Consider the following 15031-nt stretch of genomic DNA (forward strand, 5'->3'; position numbering starts at 1 on the left):
CTTCCCTCTTCTGTTTACTGTTTTGTTCCTTTTGATTTTTCTTTCTTGTTTTTTTAAAACAAATAAACAAAATAAAAAGGGGACGAGTTCTTCTAGGTGGCGGTCTTGTCGTCATTGTGGCGGTTGGGAGAACAATTTGGAGCAGCAGAGAAAAGGAATAACGGCGCAACCTCAAATGGCAGAAGGGAAATGATTTAGGGTTTTTAAAATTGGTTTTTTATAGGGCTTAAAACGACGTCGTTTGGGGCCTGTTTCAGTGGCCCCAAAATGACGCCGTGTAGCCTATACCCAAAACGACCCGAGGAGGATCCGCGTATTTTTTAAAAATGGGCCATTTGTGAATTGGTCCCTCTGCTTATGGGTTGCTTTCAATGCAGTTTATTTTTTATATTTACAATTTTAACCATCTGTTTTATGTTTGTTTCACTTTGGTCCTTACTGAAACGTAGCGTTTTGGGAGAATGGATTAATTTCCCTTTTGGTCCCCATTTGTTGTGTGTGTGTTCAATGGGGCTCGGGCATTTATGTTTATTTCAAATTTGCTTTTAAATTTTTGTTTGAATTACAAATAGACCTTCTGGTTTTTTTACACTACTATTATTTTTTTTATTTTAAATTATTATTATTATTAGTATGGTATTATTATTATAGCCATATATTTATACGCGTATACACTATATCATATAAATGCATATATATTTTATAATACGTATACATTTTCTATATTTTATATATATACATACGTATTTTTACACATATATATACATGTTTTCGTAGTTTATTTATATATTATACTTATACATTTTTATATATTTTGTAGATATATATATCTTAAAATACGGGTAAATGACCAAAAAAGCCCTTTTTTCAAAATTTATCGAAATTGGCCGATTTTTTGACATATCCGAAAAATGGCCTATTCCGGTAAATAATCAAAAAATGGCCTATTTCGGTAAATTTTGAAAAAAGGGCTTTTTTTGGTTATTTGCCCTTAAAATACACATACTTTTATATACTTCTAAATATCATAATTTTTGTAACCGTATTAATAAATATACTTACTTACACATATTTTTGTTTCATAATTTTAAAATATATATACCTACATATATTCCTCATATTTTATGTACATACACATACATATGTATATTGAATTTTCATGCATTTTATGGTTTTGTTGTTTATAAAATATCAATCTTTTATACCCATTTAATTACAAAAGTTTTAATTCAACTCATTTTTTTTTGGTTTTTTTACATTAGTTGACTCGTTTTTATTTTATGTTACTTTATTTTATTTTATCTTTTATTGGATTGTGCTCGTGATATTCTCTTTAGCATTTTAAAATATGTTTGTATTTGTTTTTAAAAATGTTCGTTTTTTATTGAAGCATGAAAATCATTTTATTTCTTAAATTTTAAAATATTTGGCATTCACGTTTTTCGAGAAGGATCGTGTCCTAACTTACTTGGCTTCAATTCTTTCGATGAATTTAGAGAGCCAAGTATTTATTTTGCAATAAAATAACACGAATTCAAATAAAAGCTTATTCTCGGGAATTTAAAAATGTTAGGTCCTAACTCACTGGATATGACATTTTGTCATCTCGAAATAAGAATTTCTAAAAATAAATAAATAAAGACAATATTCAGTATTTGGAATTTGGAATTTTGAGAAATTGTGCCCTAACTTACTGGTTTCGATTTTCTTCATTTTACCTAAATAACCGAATATCATTCTTAGGTTTAAGCGCATGAGTTTTAAAAATCAAAAGACATTTAATTTTGAAGATTAAAAAATGTTGCGCCCCAACTTACTGGGTGTGATGTTTAAAATTCTTTGAAATAAGAATGTCTTAATTTTTAATTCATTCAAAATAAAAAGTTTTCTCTTAAAATCTTTTCAAATTTTCGACACCAAGACATTAAACGATCAATTTGGTACCGATTTTGGGCATTACGAGGGTGCTAACCCCTTCCTCGGGCGTAACTGGCTCCCGAACCTGTTTTCTCAAGTTTCGTAAACCAAAATCGTTTTTAAGGTGAGCTGATCACACCTCCATCAAGGATCGGTGGCGACTCCAATTCTTGTTTTCAAGAAAATGGTTTCGACATTACTCAAATGTGATTATAACATAATTAATTGAGCATTTATAATAAAATCTTATTTATTCAGTCTAATAGGCACACAATTACTATAATATTGCAATCAATTTACATTATACTATAGCTATTTTTATTTTTGGTTTGTTGCATGCCCACAACTATGTAGGTATCGCAATGTATTATCAAGGACCCTAATTCATATAAATATTAGGGTGTTTTTTAAAGTTTTAAGTGAAGAAAATAATTTAACTTTTCTTGCTTATACAAAAAAGACAACAGCTTTCTGTATGTATTAATTCTTTGTTAAGAAGACGATGACTTACTCAGGTGTTATTAACTCATGTGCCATGAAAATAAATAATTACTTGTGTTTAGTGATTCTAAGAATTTAATGGATTTTTACCGAAACAAGTCATGACAGAAGTCAAAATTCAGTATTCGTTGGACTTTTATCGATATCAAATGAAACACTTAGAGTTCTACCAGTACAAGAGAATTTCTATCGATAGAATGAGTTCAACAATCATATTTTGAAAAGGCTTCTACTGATACAACGAAGCTGCAGACTACATTTAATGTTGGTTTTTGTGTTTGCACGGACTATTTTGCTTCTAATGGCTATAAATGTTTAAAAGGTTGTTAGAGGACTTAAATATAATGTCAAGATTTCCTGTTGAAGTGAAGAAAGACGAGAAACAAGTGCCTAATTTCCAAGAACTCCATTTTCCAGTCTTTCTTAATCTTTTACTAAACATTTTTTTGTACACACTTGTGGGTTAAATTTTTTTACCCTTGTTTTCAAGTATTGTAACTTTGTACGAGAGTGCTTAATGGTTGATTATCTAACATTTGGAAGTATAATATTATTTTCTCTTATTTTTGAGGTTTTATTTAAGGTTTAAGGTGACATATTTGGGTATGAACAACTGACATACATTGCTCTTCTCGTTGACTTTGTAGGTGTAGCCGTTTTCTAAGAAAAAACAACTTTGCTTTAGTAATTTAGTCTTGGAAAGTGAATAGTTGAAATGGACCTACCGGGTGGGTGGAGTCATACTGATGCCACAACTGGCTTGAACAATCTTGGCAAGTCGGAAATCTGAAATCTTTGGATTCAAATATTCATCTAACAACATTTTACTTGATTTTACATGGCGGTGGAGCACCAACTTTCCACATCTGTGATGAAGTTATTCAAATTTTTTAGCTGTTCCGGTTGCAATCTCGTACCTAGTATCCCAATCAAACTCCGTTTTCCTACGTATATGTAGACGATCCCTGCCATTTGGCAAGTATTCATACACCAACAAGCTTGAATCTTCACTAGTAATGTCGCAATAAAGCTTGATGTCTTGTTGAGCTAAATTTCTTTGAATTGATTAAATGTAATTAAATAACTGAGTGTAAAGTTACTTACAAATAATTATTGGGAATGCAATATTCCAATCCAAATACAAAGTTTGCTCACAGGATGGTTGTCTACCATTTGTTTTACAATAGAAACAGACTTCAATTGGTCAAACTAGGTTTAAAACAGATAATAATAATTCAAGTTTGGATGCAATAGATTAAAGAATCCTTGAATGCAACGGTGTCTAGTTCAACCTATTGCTCACGCCAACGCTGAAGTCATTGAAGAAATTGATACCAAACCTTAACATTTCTTTTTTGGTTAAGCCCATTGTGTCTCATTGCCTTTGCCTTTTGTCCCTGCCTTGGCTTGTATAATGAATCATCTGTACCTGAATGACAACAGACTAGCATGTACCTGCAATGCAACGAATTAGCTTTTTCCTTCAAAAAAAAAACACAGAAAAATCATAGAAAAGAGGGAGAGAGAGTGTGTGTGTGTGTGTGTGAGAACTCTTCATTTTCAACTCTCTGCAAATTCTAAAAAACCCTTCACGGTCTTACACCATCACCATAGCCATTCACCCATTACCTTACGAAAATCAACACGCTCATTACAATCATTTTTCGAAGCTCCACCCATTATTAAACCCATCACCATTGCCCTCAGCCTCCATCACCAAATACCAGCACCACCACTCTACTCGCTCTATTTGTGGCGGGGCTTAATTTCTGTTTTGCTTGTAGGATGAATGAGAAACCAAAAAAAAAAAGAGCCTTTTCAGGTAAGCCCAACAGCAACATTGCTTTGGGCTTTGGTATAATCTCTCCCTCCCTCATTTATTTTTCCAGCTCAATATTTAATATGGACTTTGTTTGGAATAATTGAATTAAATGTCTTATTGATTTGCGTTTTCAGATGGCTGCATCTTTTTGTCTCGTTACTACTTCTAATAATCTGGGAATAGTGATAGTAAACTACTTGGTGACGCAAGTTGACCGGGGTGCTCGACATTTGTTTCGTTTCCGTAAAATTGTTCAAGACCTCAATGATCGACGACAAAGTCTGATCACAAAATAACCTCGAGTGCAAAATACTGTTGAAGCGGCTAAAAGGCATACTCAGACTCAAGTAATCGAGAAATATGTAGAAGATTGGCTGACTGATGCAACAAATGTCCTAAAAAATGTGGAGATTTTGGAACATAAAGTAGAAGAACATAAAAAATGTTTACGTTGCTTTCCTAAGTTATGGTGGCAGTATAGACTATGTAAGGCTATAGAGGATGAGGTACCATCCATCATGAGGCATATCAATTGGTCTAAATTTGAAAAAATCGGGCATCGTGTTCAGACTCCTATTATAAAATTCTTAGCATCTAAACATATAGTACCTTCTAAATCTTAGTGTTGCTTTTAATGAGATAAAAGGAGGCATTGAAGGATGATAAAGTGCAAAAGATCGGAGGATGATGTTATGTAATTCATACATACATACATACAGAGAAAACAAAGCTATTGGAAGCTATGCAATGATTTCATATACATGCTGTGTGTTGCCATAAAGCAGTTTATAGTGATCTAAATTCCTTAGGTCCTCACAAGAGAAGAAAACGGAAAGAGAGAATCTACAAGCCACTAATCAGCATAATTTAATCAAAAGAGAAAAAGCTTTAAGTTGTTATGATTCTACCTCTTCTGATTTGTTCTCTGTGACATTTGATGCTTCTCTGGTCTTTGTTGAAAACTTGTAAGGATCTGTTAAGCAAGGGTCTGTCTGAATCAACAATTGAACAACCTCATTCATTGTTGGACGTTGAGATGGATTCTTACATGTACAACACATTGAAATTCTAAGAACTTGAATCATCTCATCCTTAAATGACCCCAACAAGTTCTTGTCTATGACCTCCATTACCCCTTCCTTTGTATCCAGCTTTGTTGTAACCCAATATACAATGTTCTTATACTCTCCGAAATCGGCATCCACTGGTTTCTTCCCTGTTATTAGTTCCATCAACACCACCCCAAAACTATAAACATCGCACTTCGTTGTCGCTTTATTCGAATATGCATATTCTGTCATAACCAACAATCACATTAAGTTCAACAACAACAAAATGAAAAAACATAAGAAATAGCATGACGTGTCTTACCAGGGGCTAAGTAACCATATGTGCCTACTATGATTGTAGAGGTTGAATCTTTCAATACTTTGGCTATATTATAATTAAACTTCACGGATACACCCAACACAACATAAATTCAGTCCTTTTATTTGTTTCCTTTTATATGTATATTAATTGTCACGGTGCAAATAAAGAAAAATATGGGCCCGAACACCAAACTCGATCCATCCATCATCCCCTTCAAATATCAAATACACTCTCTTTCACCCATCTCTCTCTTTTTTCTCTTCTCTCGCTGTTATCAATGGAGTCGTTTCTCCACGACTTAGTCGACGATCTACAGAGCTTAAGCTTCACCTCTACTTCCACTGCTACAATTAACCGCAGCACCAGCTCAGGGTCTGCCTCCAACTCCGGCTCTTCCTCTCTTCCTCTCTTGCTCCCTCCGCTCACGGCTCTTTCTCCCTATCCGACTTCTGCTTCATCCGCCTCGGATCTGGTGATATAGGCTCCGTCTACTTAGCCGAACTCAAGTCTCGACCCCCGCCTCCCAACACCAATGCCGCCGATGCTAACAACAACAATAACAAAGGCAACAAAAGCGATGTCGTTTTTGCAGCCAAAGTGATGGACAATAAAGAGCTAGCGTCGAGGAGTAAGGAAGGGAGAGCTAGGACCGAGATGGAAATACTCGAATTTTTAGACCATCCTTTTTTACCTTCGCTTTACGCCGTTATCAATTCCCCTAAATGGTTCTGTCTGTTGACGGAGTTTTGTGCAGGCGGCGACCTTCATGTCCTCCGTCAACGTCAACCTCTCAACCATTCCGCCGTCAGGTACGTCCTCCGTTAAAAGGAAAAAAATGTTTCCTTATTTGTTTTTGGATATTCGAGAGTGATGGAACGGGCGAAACGAGCTCAAAATGATGGGGGCCCCAATCGACTGTAGATTCATTTCGTTGTTTTTTGCTATGATTTACGGTAGATCTGGGGGATTGGCTCGGGCTACTAAGGTCAAAACATGTTTGAGATTTTGACTTTTTTAGCAAGTAAACCAATAACTTTCAAACGCGTATCCAAGTACATTTATGAACTATAGTGCCTAAAATATCGCATCAAGGCCACCTTGACCCCGTTTTAATTTTTGGGTAAAAGCGCCAATTAAATTACTCCTGTTGCCTTATTATATTCTTAAAAATACTTAAGGAAAGCCAGCTCAGCTCAATAACACGGCAGACAAAGCAATATCATGATCCCATCATTTAGTATTACTCAACTGAACTTAATAGTATCTTTTATCATGTTTAATTTCTGATGTGCAGGATCTATAAGTATGGCAAGCACAGAGCATACTTTTAAACTCATGAGAAATTTTCTTCCATAGAAATTCTATTTTCAAGTAAGAAGAGATGAGAGAGGTTTAGAAAGCCATAGAATTACAAAACTCGTCTGGATTTTATTTCAAAGCTGGTTCTTATTTTACAACTGACACTTCTCCATCCTTATATAGAGGAGGAGGATTGAGATAAGCAGATAAGGAGGAATTTGCTTTTACACCACTCATTAAAGCAAACAACATGACTCAGCATATTTTGCAAAAGTAAAGAGACACAATAATTTTAAGCAGATAAGAAGGAATCTGTTTTTACACTATTGACACGTCTGTATCTATGTCATAATCTGTGTCAATATCAGAGGTAATATTTAATTCTTCTATCTTCTGTCTTTTCTTTTCACGGGCTTTGTAACATCTGAGTTCTAGCCTTTCAATCCTTCTTTTTAGGTCAACTAGTGGTATCACATCATCATTATTGCTTCTGGGGAGTAGTGGGGCTTTTGAAACACTTGGTCCTCTTCATGTATATCCTTCCAGATATGTGTCTTGAATTATCTGGCTGCAATGCATGGGATAATCTTGAGACCATTCTTTTGGATCTGGTATGTTGGACCAATACTCATTCAGGGCTTCTTTCAACTGGTTTTGATAAGGTGTCGGTGGATTCCTTTGAACATCCCAAGGTGCTGATGACTCTCCCGAAGGCCATATTTCTGAAGGAATTATCTTATTGATCTGACACAAGTATTTCTGTAGCTTTTTGAGATCAAAAAGATTCTCATAAACCTCTTCAAAATATGTTTTATGGATCCAAGAGCTAGGAAGGGAGGCTAATTGTGTTGCTGGTCCATTTTGCATGAAGTATTGAGGTTTATAAAAGATGATTACTATCCATTGGACACGGGTATTTTTGAGAAACTCAAACATGAGCATATCTACCCAATATTCTAAAGGATAGAACCATTTTAAAATTTTGGCCAAGTTTTTCATCTCAGGAGCTTCTTCATTGCAGACTGCCATTGTTAAGAAGTGTTGGAGATCAGGCATAAAGAACTCAATCCCTATATGAAAGAGATGGGTTAAATACCAGAACATCCATTTCAATTCTTCAGGAAACTCACCAAACTGGAACTTGATTGGGTTTATAAATGGGTAATCAGGATGAAGACCTAAGGGCTTAAGAAATAATCCTCCAAAATTCCTAAAGACATCTAACTGATAAGAGAGCATCATGTTCATGGCTTCTTTATAGAATTTTTTCTCTAGGATTAGGCTTAAGACTTCTGGAGGGTGATCTAGATAGAAATTTGGTTTACAGGGAAGTGAAAAAGGTTAGGGTGTTTGTTGAAATTGTTTCTTTTTTCCTTTTGAGGAAGAAGAAGGTTGAAACATGAAAATTTTAATGGGTTTTGGAGTTTGGATTTGGGTTGCATTTTCAGGTAATCTAGTAAGGATATCTGTAAGAACATTATCCTTGCCTTTAATGTGTACAACATCAAAGGAAAATCTGGAAAACCATTCTGCAAATCTGAGAAGTTGAGAATGTGGAACTTCCTTCTGTTTGAATTTGAGCATTTTTGGAAAAGATGGCATATCCATCTCAACAAGGAAATGATATCCTGTTAAATGAAACTGGAATTTGGTGATTCCATATTTCACAGCAAGAATTTCCTTGAAGGTAGAGTGGTAATGTTTGTATTCCAAACAAACATTACCAGTGGACTGAAATGCCTTTTGGACTCAAAACGGCCTCTTCAAAATTTCAAAAGGCCATGATCAGAATCTTCCAACCTATCACGGATCAAGCCTTGATCTACATTGATGATATCCTTCTTTACAGCCCTGATGAGCAAGATCATGTTATTCTCCTCAACAAATTCAAGTAGATAATTCTCAATTTTGGAATAATGCTTTCTGAAAAGAAGATGCAGATCAACAAGCAGGAAATTGAATTTCTTGGAATGATCATTAAAGATGGAAGATATCAGCCAAGTTCAAACATTGCAGAAGAGCTGAAAAAGTTTTCTGACAAAAACCTCACTCAGAAACAAGTTCAACAATTTCTCGAGATAGTTAATTATCTTAGGGATTTTGTTCCCAAAATAGCCAAATTAACAAATCCTTTGAGAAAGATGCTAAAAAAAGATCCACCTCCTTGGAAGTCCAAACAAACCAAAGCTGTCCAACAGATTAAGGAGAAAATAACATGTTTGCCACCACTACAGATCCCGTTCAGTGACAAAAGAATTTTGCAGACTGATACAAGTGATAAATATTGGGGAGCAATACTCTTTGAAGAAAAAAATGGGAAAAGGCGATTTTGTGGATATAAGAGTGGGAGATTCACAGATGCAGAAATTCATTACCACTCTACCTTCAAGGAAATTCTTGCTGTGAAATATGGAATCACTAAATTCCAGTTTCATTTAACAGGATATCATTTCCTTGGTGAGATGGATATGTCATCTTTTCCAAAAAATTTTAAATTCAAACAGAAGGAGTTCCACATTCTCAACTTCTCAAATGGGCAGAATGGTTTTCCAGATTTTCCTTTGATGTTGTACACATTAAAGGCAAGGATAATGTTCTTGCAGATATCCTTACTAGATTACCTGAAAATGCAACCCAAATCCAAACTCCAAAACCCATTGAAGTTTTCATGTTTCAACCTTCTTCCTCAAAAGGAAAAAAGAAACAATTTCAACAAACACCTCACCTTTTTCCCTTCCCTGTAAACCAAAATCCCATCTAGATCACCCTCCAGAAGTCTTAAGCCTAATCCTAGAGAAAAAAATTCCATAAAGAAGCCATGAACATGATGCTCTCTTATCAGTTAGATGTCTTTAGGAATTTTGGAGGATTATGTCTTAAGCCCTTAGGTCTTCATCCTGTTTACCCATTTATAAACCCAATCAAGTTCCAGTTTGGTGAGTTTCCTGAAGAATTGAAATGGATGTTCTGGTATTTAACCCATCTCTTTCATATAGGGATTGAGTTTTTTATGCCTGATCTTCAACACTTCCTAACAATGGCAGTCCGCAATGAAGAAACTCCTGAGATGAAAAACTTGGCCACATTTTTAAAATGGTTCTATCCTTTAGAATATTAGGTAGATATGCTCATGTTTGAATTTCTCAAAAATACCCGTGTCCAATAGATAGTAATCATCTTTTATAAACCTCAATACTTCATACAAAATGGACCAGCAACACAATTAGCCTCCCTTCCTAGCTCCTGGATCCATAAAACATATTTTGAAGAGGTTTATGAGAATCTTTTTGGTCTCAAAAAGCTACAGAAATACTTGTGTCAGATCAATAAGATAATTCCTTCAGAAATATAGCCTTCGAGAGAGTCATCAGCACCTTGGGATGTTCAAAGGAATCCACCGACACCTTATCAAAACCAGTTGAAAGAAGCCCTGAATGAATATTGGTCCAACATACCAGATCCAAAAGAATGGTCTCAAGATTATCCCATGCATTGCAGCCAGATAATTCAAGACACACATATCTGGAAGGATATACATGAAGAGGGACCAAGTGTTTCAAAAGCCCCACTACTCCCTAGAAGCAACAATGATGATGTGATACCACCAGATGACCTGGAAAGAAGGATTGAAAGGCTAGAACTCAGATGTTACAAAGCCCGTGAAAAGAAAAGACAGAAGATAGAAGAATTAAATATTACATCTAATATTGACACAGATATAGACGTGTCAATAGTGTAAAAGCAGATTCCTTCTTATCTGCTTAAAATTATTGTGTCTCTTTACTTTTGTAAAATATGCTGAGTCATGTTGTTTGCTTTAATGAGTGGTGTAAAAGTAGATTCCTCCTTATCTGCTTATCTCAATCCTCCTCCTCTATATAAGGATGGAGAAGTGTCAGTTGTAAAATAAGAACCAGCTTTGAAATAAAATCCAGACTAGTTTTGTAAATCTATGGCTTTCTAAACCTCTCTCATCTCTTCTTACTTGAAAATAAAATTTCTATGGAAGAAAATCTCTCATGAGTTTAAAAGTATGCTCTGTGCTTGCCATACTTATGGATCTTGCACATCAGAAATTAAACATGATAAAAGATACTATTAAGTTCAGTTGAGTTTGAAGAAGGAGTTCAATGATTAAAGATGATTAACAGCTAAAAGGCAGTGCCTTGTTGATGGCCAAAAAAGAGATGAAAGGCCTCTGTTTTGTCATAGCATACCTGCTGTTATAAATCGTTAATTGCTGATCTCTTACGTCTTACTCACCTGCCCTCCATTGGTATCAGAGCTAGTAACTCTAAATTTTCTTTCATTAGAAAGACTACGATCTAGTAAGAAGAGAGTTTAGAATCATGGAATCCTCTAGATTATCTACCACAAAAGTACCTCTCTCATTACCTGAATCCCCATTTTGCTCTCACTCTGCTAGAAAGATTTCTTCTCTTTATGAAGAATATTTTACTGAAGAAGAGAAAGTACAAGCTACTAATCTTCCTCTTGTAAATCCATATTCTACCTATCAAAAACCTTCATTCTCTCCCATAAAAAGTATTAACTCCAGATTTTCTTTCATTAGAAATACTACAATCTAGTAAGAAGAGAGTTTAGAATCATGGAATCCTCTAGATTATCCACCACAAAAGCACCTCTCTCATTACCTGAATCCACGTTTCGCTCTCACTCTGCTAGAAAGATTTCTCTTTATGAAGTAGAATATTTTACTGAAGAAGAGAAAGTACAAGCTACTAATCTTCCTCTTGTAAATCCATATTCTACCTATCAAAAACCTTCATTCTCTCCCATAAAAAGTATTAAGTCTCTTATTACTACCAGAAGAAAAGCCGTCAAAGAATGTCCAGTCCTCTAAATTTGATAAACATCTTATCTATGGAGAACAAGAAGAACAGTTTGTTACGTTAGAAATCCCGTCTCATTTTCCTCAAGAATGGTGTCAACATGGATATTCTCATATCCATTTTGGAGCAGTTCATTTGGCGCTCAATTATCATGGAACATCAGGGAAACCTGTTGTTTCCAGGATAGCCCTTTTAGATTCTAGATACAAGCGTTATCAAGATGCTTGTATTGGAACTGTTGAAGCAACACTAAGCTCGGGTATGGCAATGGTAACTTTATTTCTAAATTTCACCATGTCCTTGCAAGACCCCAATCTGATGGATGCCCTAAAGGTACAAATCTAGATCGTTGGCACTAAAATGGTTGAATCTGCAGTTACAGCAACTCTACACTATCAAATAGTGTATAGAGTTCAAGATCATGCTTTCAAACTAGCCAATCAAGGATCTGATGATTCTCTTTTAATCTCTGTCAATACAAGATAAGAACCTTATTGTATTTATGTGCCCAAACAGATACTCAAACAAGAACTTTTGAAGCTTCTTCTAGAAAAATGGGTAACAAATTATGAGCAGATCTATCAACACAACCAGCCGATCAAATTTACCAAAAGCCAGATTATCACCAAGGCTGATGGAACCAGTGAGATCAGATTTGATCACAGTCACTTGAAACAACTCCCAACTCCTCCTGTTTTTACAACACAGATGATGTTACAACCGGTAATTCCTGAAGAAACAGTACCAGGACCAGAAGCAACATTAATTCAGAGCTTCCAGACTGATGGAATGCCCTTATATTACTTCAAAGATCCCTCAAGACATTGTCCTTGGGATATCAATTGTTCCTGTAAAGGGTGCAGAGATGCTGTCTTTGAAGAACTTGATGAAGATATTAAACGCACCAGAAAAAAGAAGTCTGGTAGAAAATTAACACAATCAAGCTTTTATGAAAAATGGATGAATGGAGATCTAGATATTGGTCTATTAGGGGAAGATAATGGCAAATCTGTTTTATCTTGTGGACTATTCTGTAAAAAGACCACAATCCCCTAAAGTCCAAAACCTATCTCAAACATCTCTACCATCTCCTCCAAAAGCAGACCCCGATAAAAAATGGTTAGCTAAGCCTCTAAAGCAGCCATGTTACAAACGAATCAATAAGTGGGTCCAGAAAAACAGTCAGTTTATGACATGCAGCCAAGAACAAGAAAGGAGCAAAGATGATCAGACAAATCCAACAAAGATCAGGAATCAAGATAACTGATGAAGATGATATAGAGTCCTTATTTTCTATTGATGATGAGCCAAATGATCAGTCAATATGTGCTATTCAAAGTTTTGCATTCAGCGATTCAGAAGACTGTAATTTCTCTTTATCAGATTCATCATTGATGATACAACCATCAAGGAATTGTTACTCCCTCTCCGTCATCCCTCAAGTTGTTGCCGCCACAGAGATTACAGCTCCTCACATTCCAATTTCCATCTATATGAACAAATACAGTAAACCTATTACTGTAATTGCCTTCATTAATACTGGAGCTGCAGAATCCATCATGAATCCAGAAATTCTGCCAGAAGAATACTGGGAGCCCCATACCAGATATTTTAGCTCAGCATTAAGAAAGGTTTTCACAACAAACCTGAGAAGCAAGCCTGTCAAGATCCAGTTCTTTCCCACTTGTTCCATTACCACTACAATACTGGGATCGAAGCTTCCTGGAAAAGATCTTATTGTTGGTTTTGATTTATATCTTAAAGCCAAACAATTAAGAATTCTCCCAGATGTTATAAGGTACAAGCAAATGTTCAAGCCTTATGTATCAATTCCCAGGTTATTCTCAATTGATGCTGACAAAATCCAAGAAGCTGTTGAAGAACTGAGACAAAAGGCATGTGCAGACTTTTATTCAGATTTTCTAAAAAATGCAACCATCCTTTATGGAAAAATTTAGAATTCTTCATCAAACTTCCTTTCAAGAAAAATGAAGATATCAATCCTACTAATGCTAGTCATGTTGGGATGAATCCAGATCATCTCAAATTAGCTGAACAATAATTTCAACAATTACAGACAGAAGGATTGATAGAAGCCTCAGATTCACAATGGGCATGTGAAGCATTCTATGTCAACAAGAGATCTGAGTAAGTTCGTGGAAAGCTAAGATTGGTAATTAATTACCAACCTCTCAATCATTTTCTCCAAGATGATAAATTCCCTTTACCCAATAGAAATTGCCTATTTTCAAGTCTTGCGAAAGCTCAGATTTTTTCAAAATTTGACTTAAAAGCAGGATTTTGGCAATTGGGTATAGATCCTGAAGACAGGCCCAAAACTGGTTTTTGTATTCCAAACAAACATTACCAGTGGACTGTAATGCCTTTTGGACTCAAAACGGCCCTTCAAAATTTCAAAAGGCCATGGTCAGAATCTTCTAACCTATCATGGATCAAGCCTTGATCTACATTGATGATATCCTTGTTTTTTGGCTCTGGTGGAGGAAAAATGATTGGCTGTGTTCCGCCTTGTCGAGGACTATCTGTCTGTCTTATGGATGGGAAAAGTTCAATCCCATTTTTCTCCGGTTGTCGTGGTGGCAGCTTCCCATTTTCTTTCAGATACTTTATCTGCTCTTTAAGGTTCTGGATTTCTTTTTCTCTTTGTGCAAGATGAGAGAATAAATCCCGGCACTGAATTTCTTGGCTCATGAGCAACTTCTTTAAGCCTTTTTGAAAAAGCTTTATAAGATTCTTGCTCATTTCGAATTTTCATCATCGTTTTCTCGATCTTTAAGACTTTATTATCAATCTGACAGACTTTATGATCAATCTTTTTATTGCGACATTCGGACTACTGACATTTTTCATTGCCGATTCGGGGTGGCTTTCTTCTTGCTATCTTGATTTATTTTCCTACGCATCATCATCGAAGTTTTGAAGAGATTTTTGGCATATGAAGATATTCATTTTTTTGTGAATTCTTCAAGCGGAGGAAATTCTTAATCATAAGAAGAAGTTGCCGTGTACATGTGAACTTCTGGAAATGCCTAAATGGGGACTGGAACATTCGTTTCTTGCTGGATTTCCCCCATGGTTAAATTAAGGATATTCTTGTTTTGCCTGTAAAGATTTTGATTAATCGCGACTTGAATAGGGTCTGGAAGAGACACAACAACAGCTTGCTTCAGACTTAGTTCTGATCCAAGAGCATAGCAAAGCTTCATCATAGCATAAAAATGCTTAGATAAATCTTTTTTCTGATAAG

General features: G+C 35.5%; 1 protein-coding gene and 1 long non-coding RNA gene across 8 annotated transcripts in view; one reads left to right on the forward strand and one right to left on the reverse strand.

The window, feature by feature from the left end:
- Window positions 1-15031, forward strand: part of LOC105772509 (uncharacterized) — a 54636-nt gene that overhangs the window by 14961 nt on the left and 24644 nt on the right. For 2 of the 7 annotated variants that reach the window (XM_012593799.2, XM_052632568.1), the window contains exon 1: window positions 6212-6420. The exons of 1 other annotated variant lie outside the window; for it this stretch is intronic. In XM_012593799.2, the coding sequence (XP_012449253.2) occupies window positions 6212-6420 (209 nt within the window). Of the gene's footprint in view, window positions 1-3065; window positions 3573-4374; window positions 5001-6211; window positions 6421-6905; window positions 14407-15031 lie in introns of those variants that run through there. 4 more of the 7 variants (XR_008196889.1, XR_008196885.1, XR_008196883.1 and 1 more) reach the window with 4 other exon arrangements.
- On the reverse strand, window positions 3574-5798 carry LOC128041886 (uncharacterized). The gene is made up of 3 exons (XR_008196892.1): window positions 5612-5798; window positions 5149-5534; window positions 3574-3873 (listed from the first exon to the last, which is right to left on the reverse strand). It is a non-coding gene; the product is annotated as an uncharacterized LOC128041886 (long non-coding RNA).

The sequence above is a fragment of the Gossypium raimondii genome, chromosome 6 (assembly GCF_025698545.1).
Source record: "Gossypium raimondii isolate GPD5lz chromosome 6, ASM2569854v1, whole genome shotgun sequence".
Classification (NCBI taxonomy): domain Eukaryota; kingdom Viridiplantae; phylum Streptophyta; class Magnoliopsida; order Malvales; family Malvaceae; genus Gossypium; species Gossypium raimondii.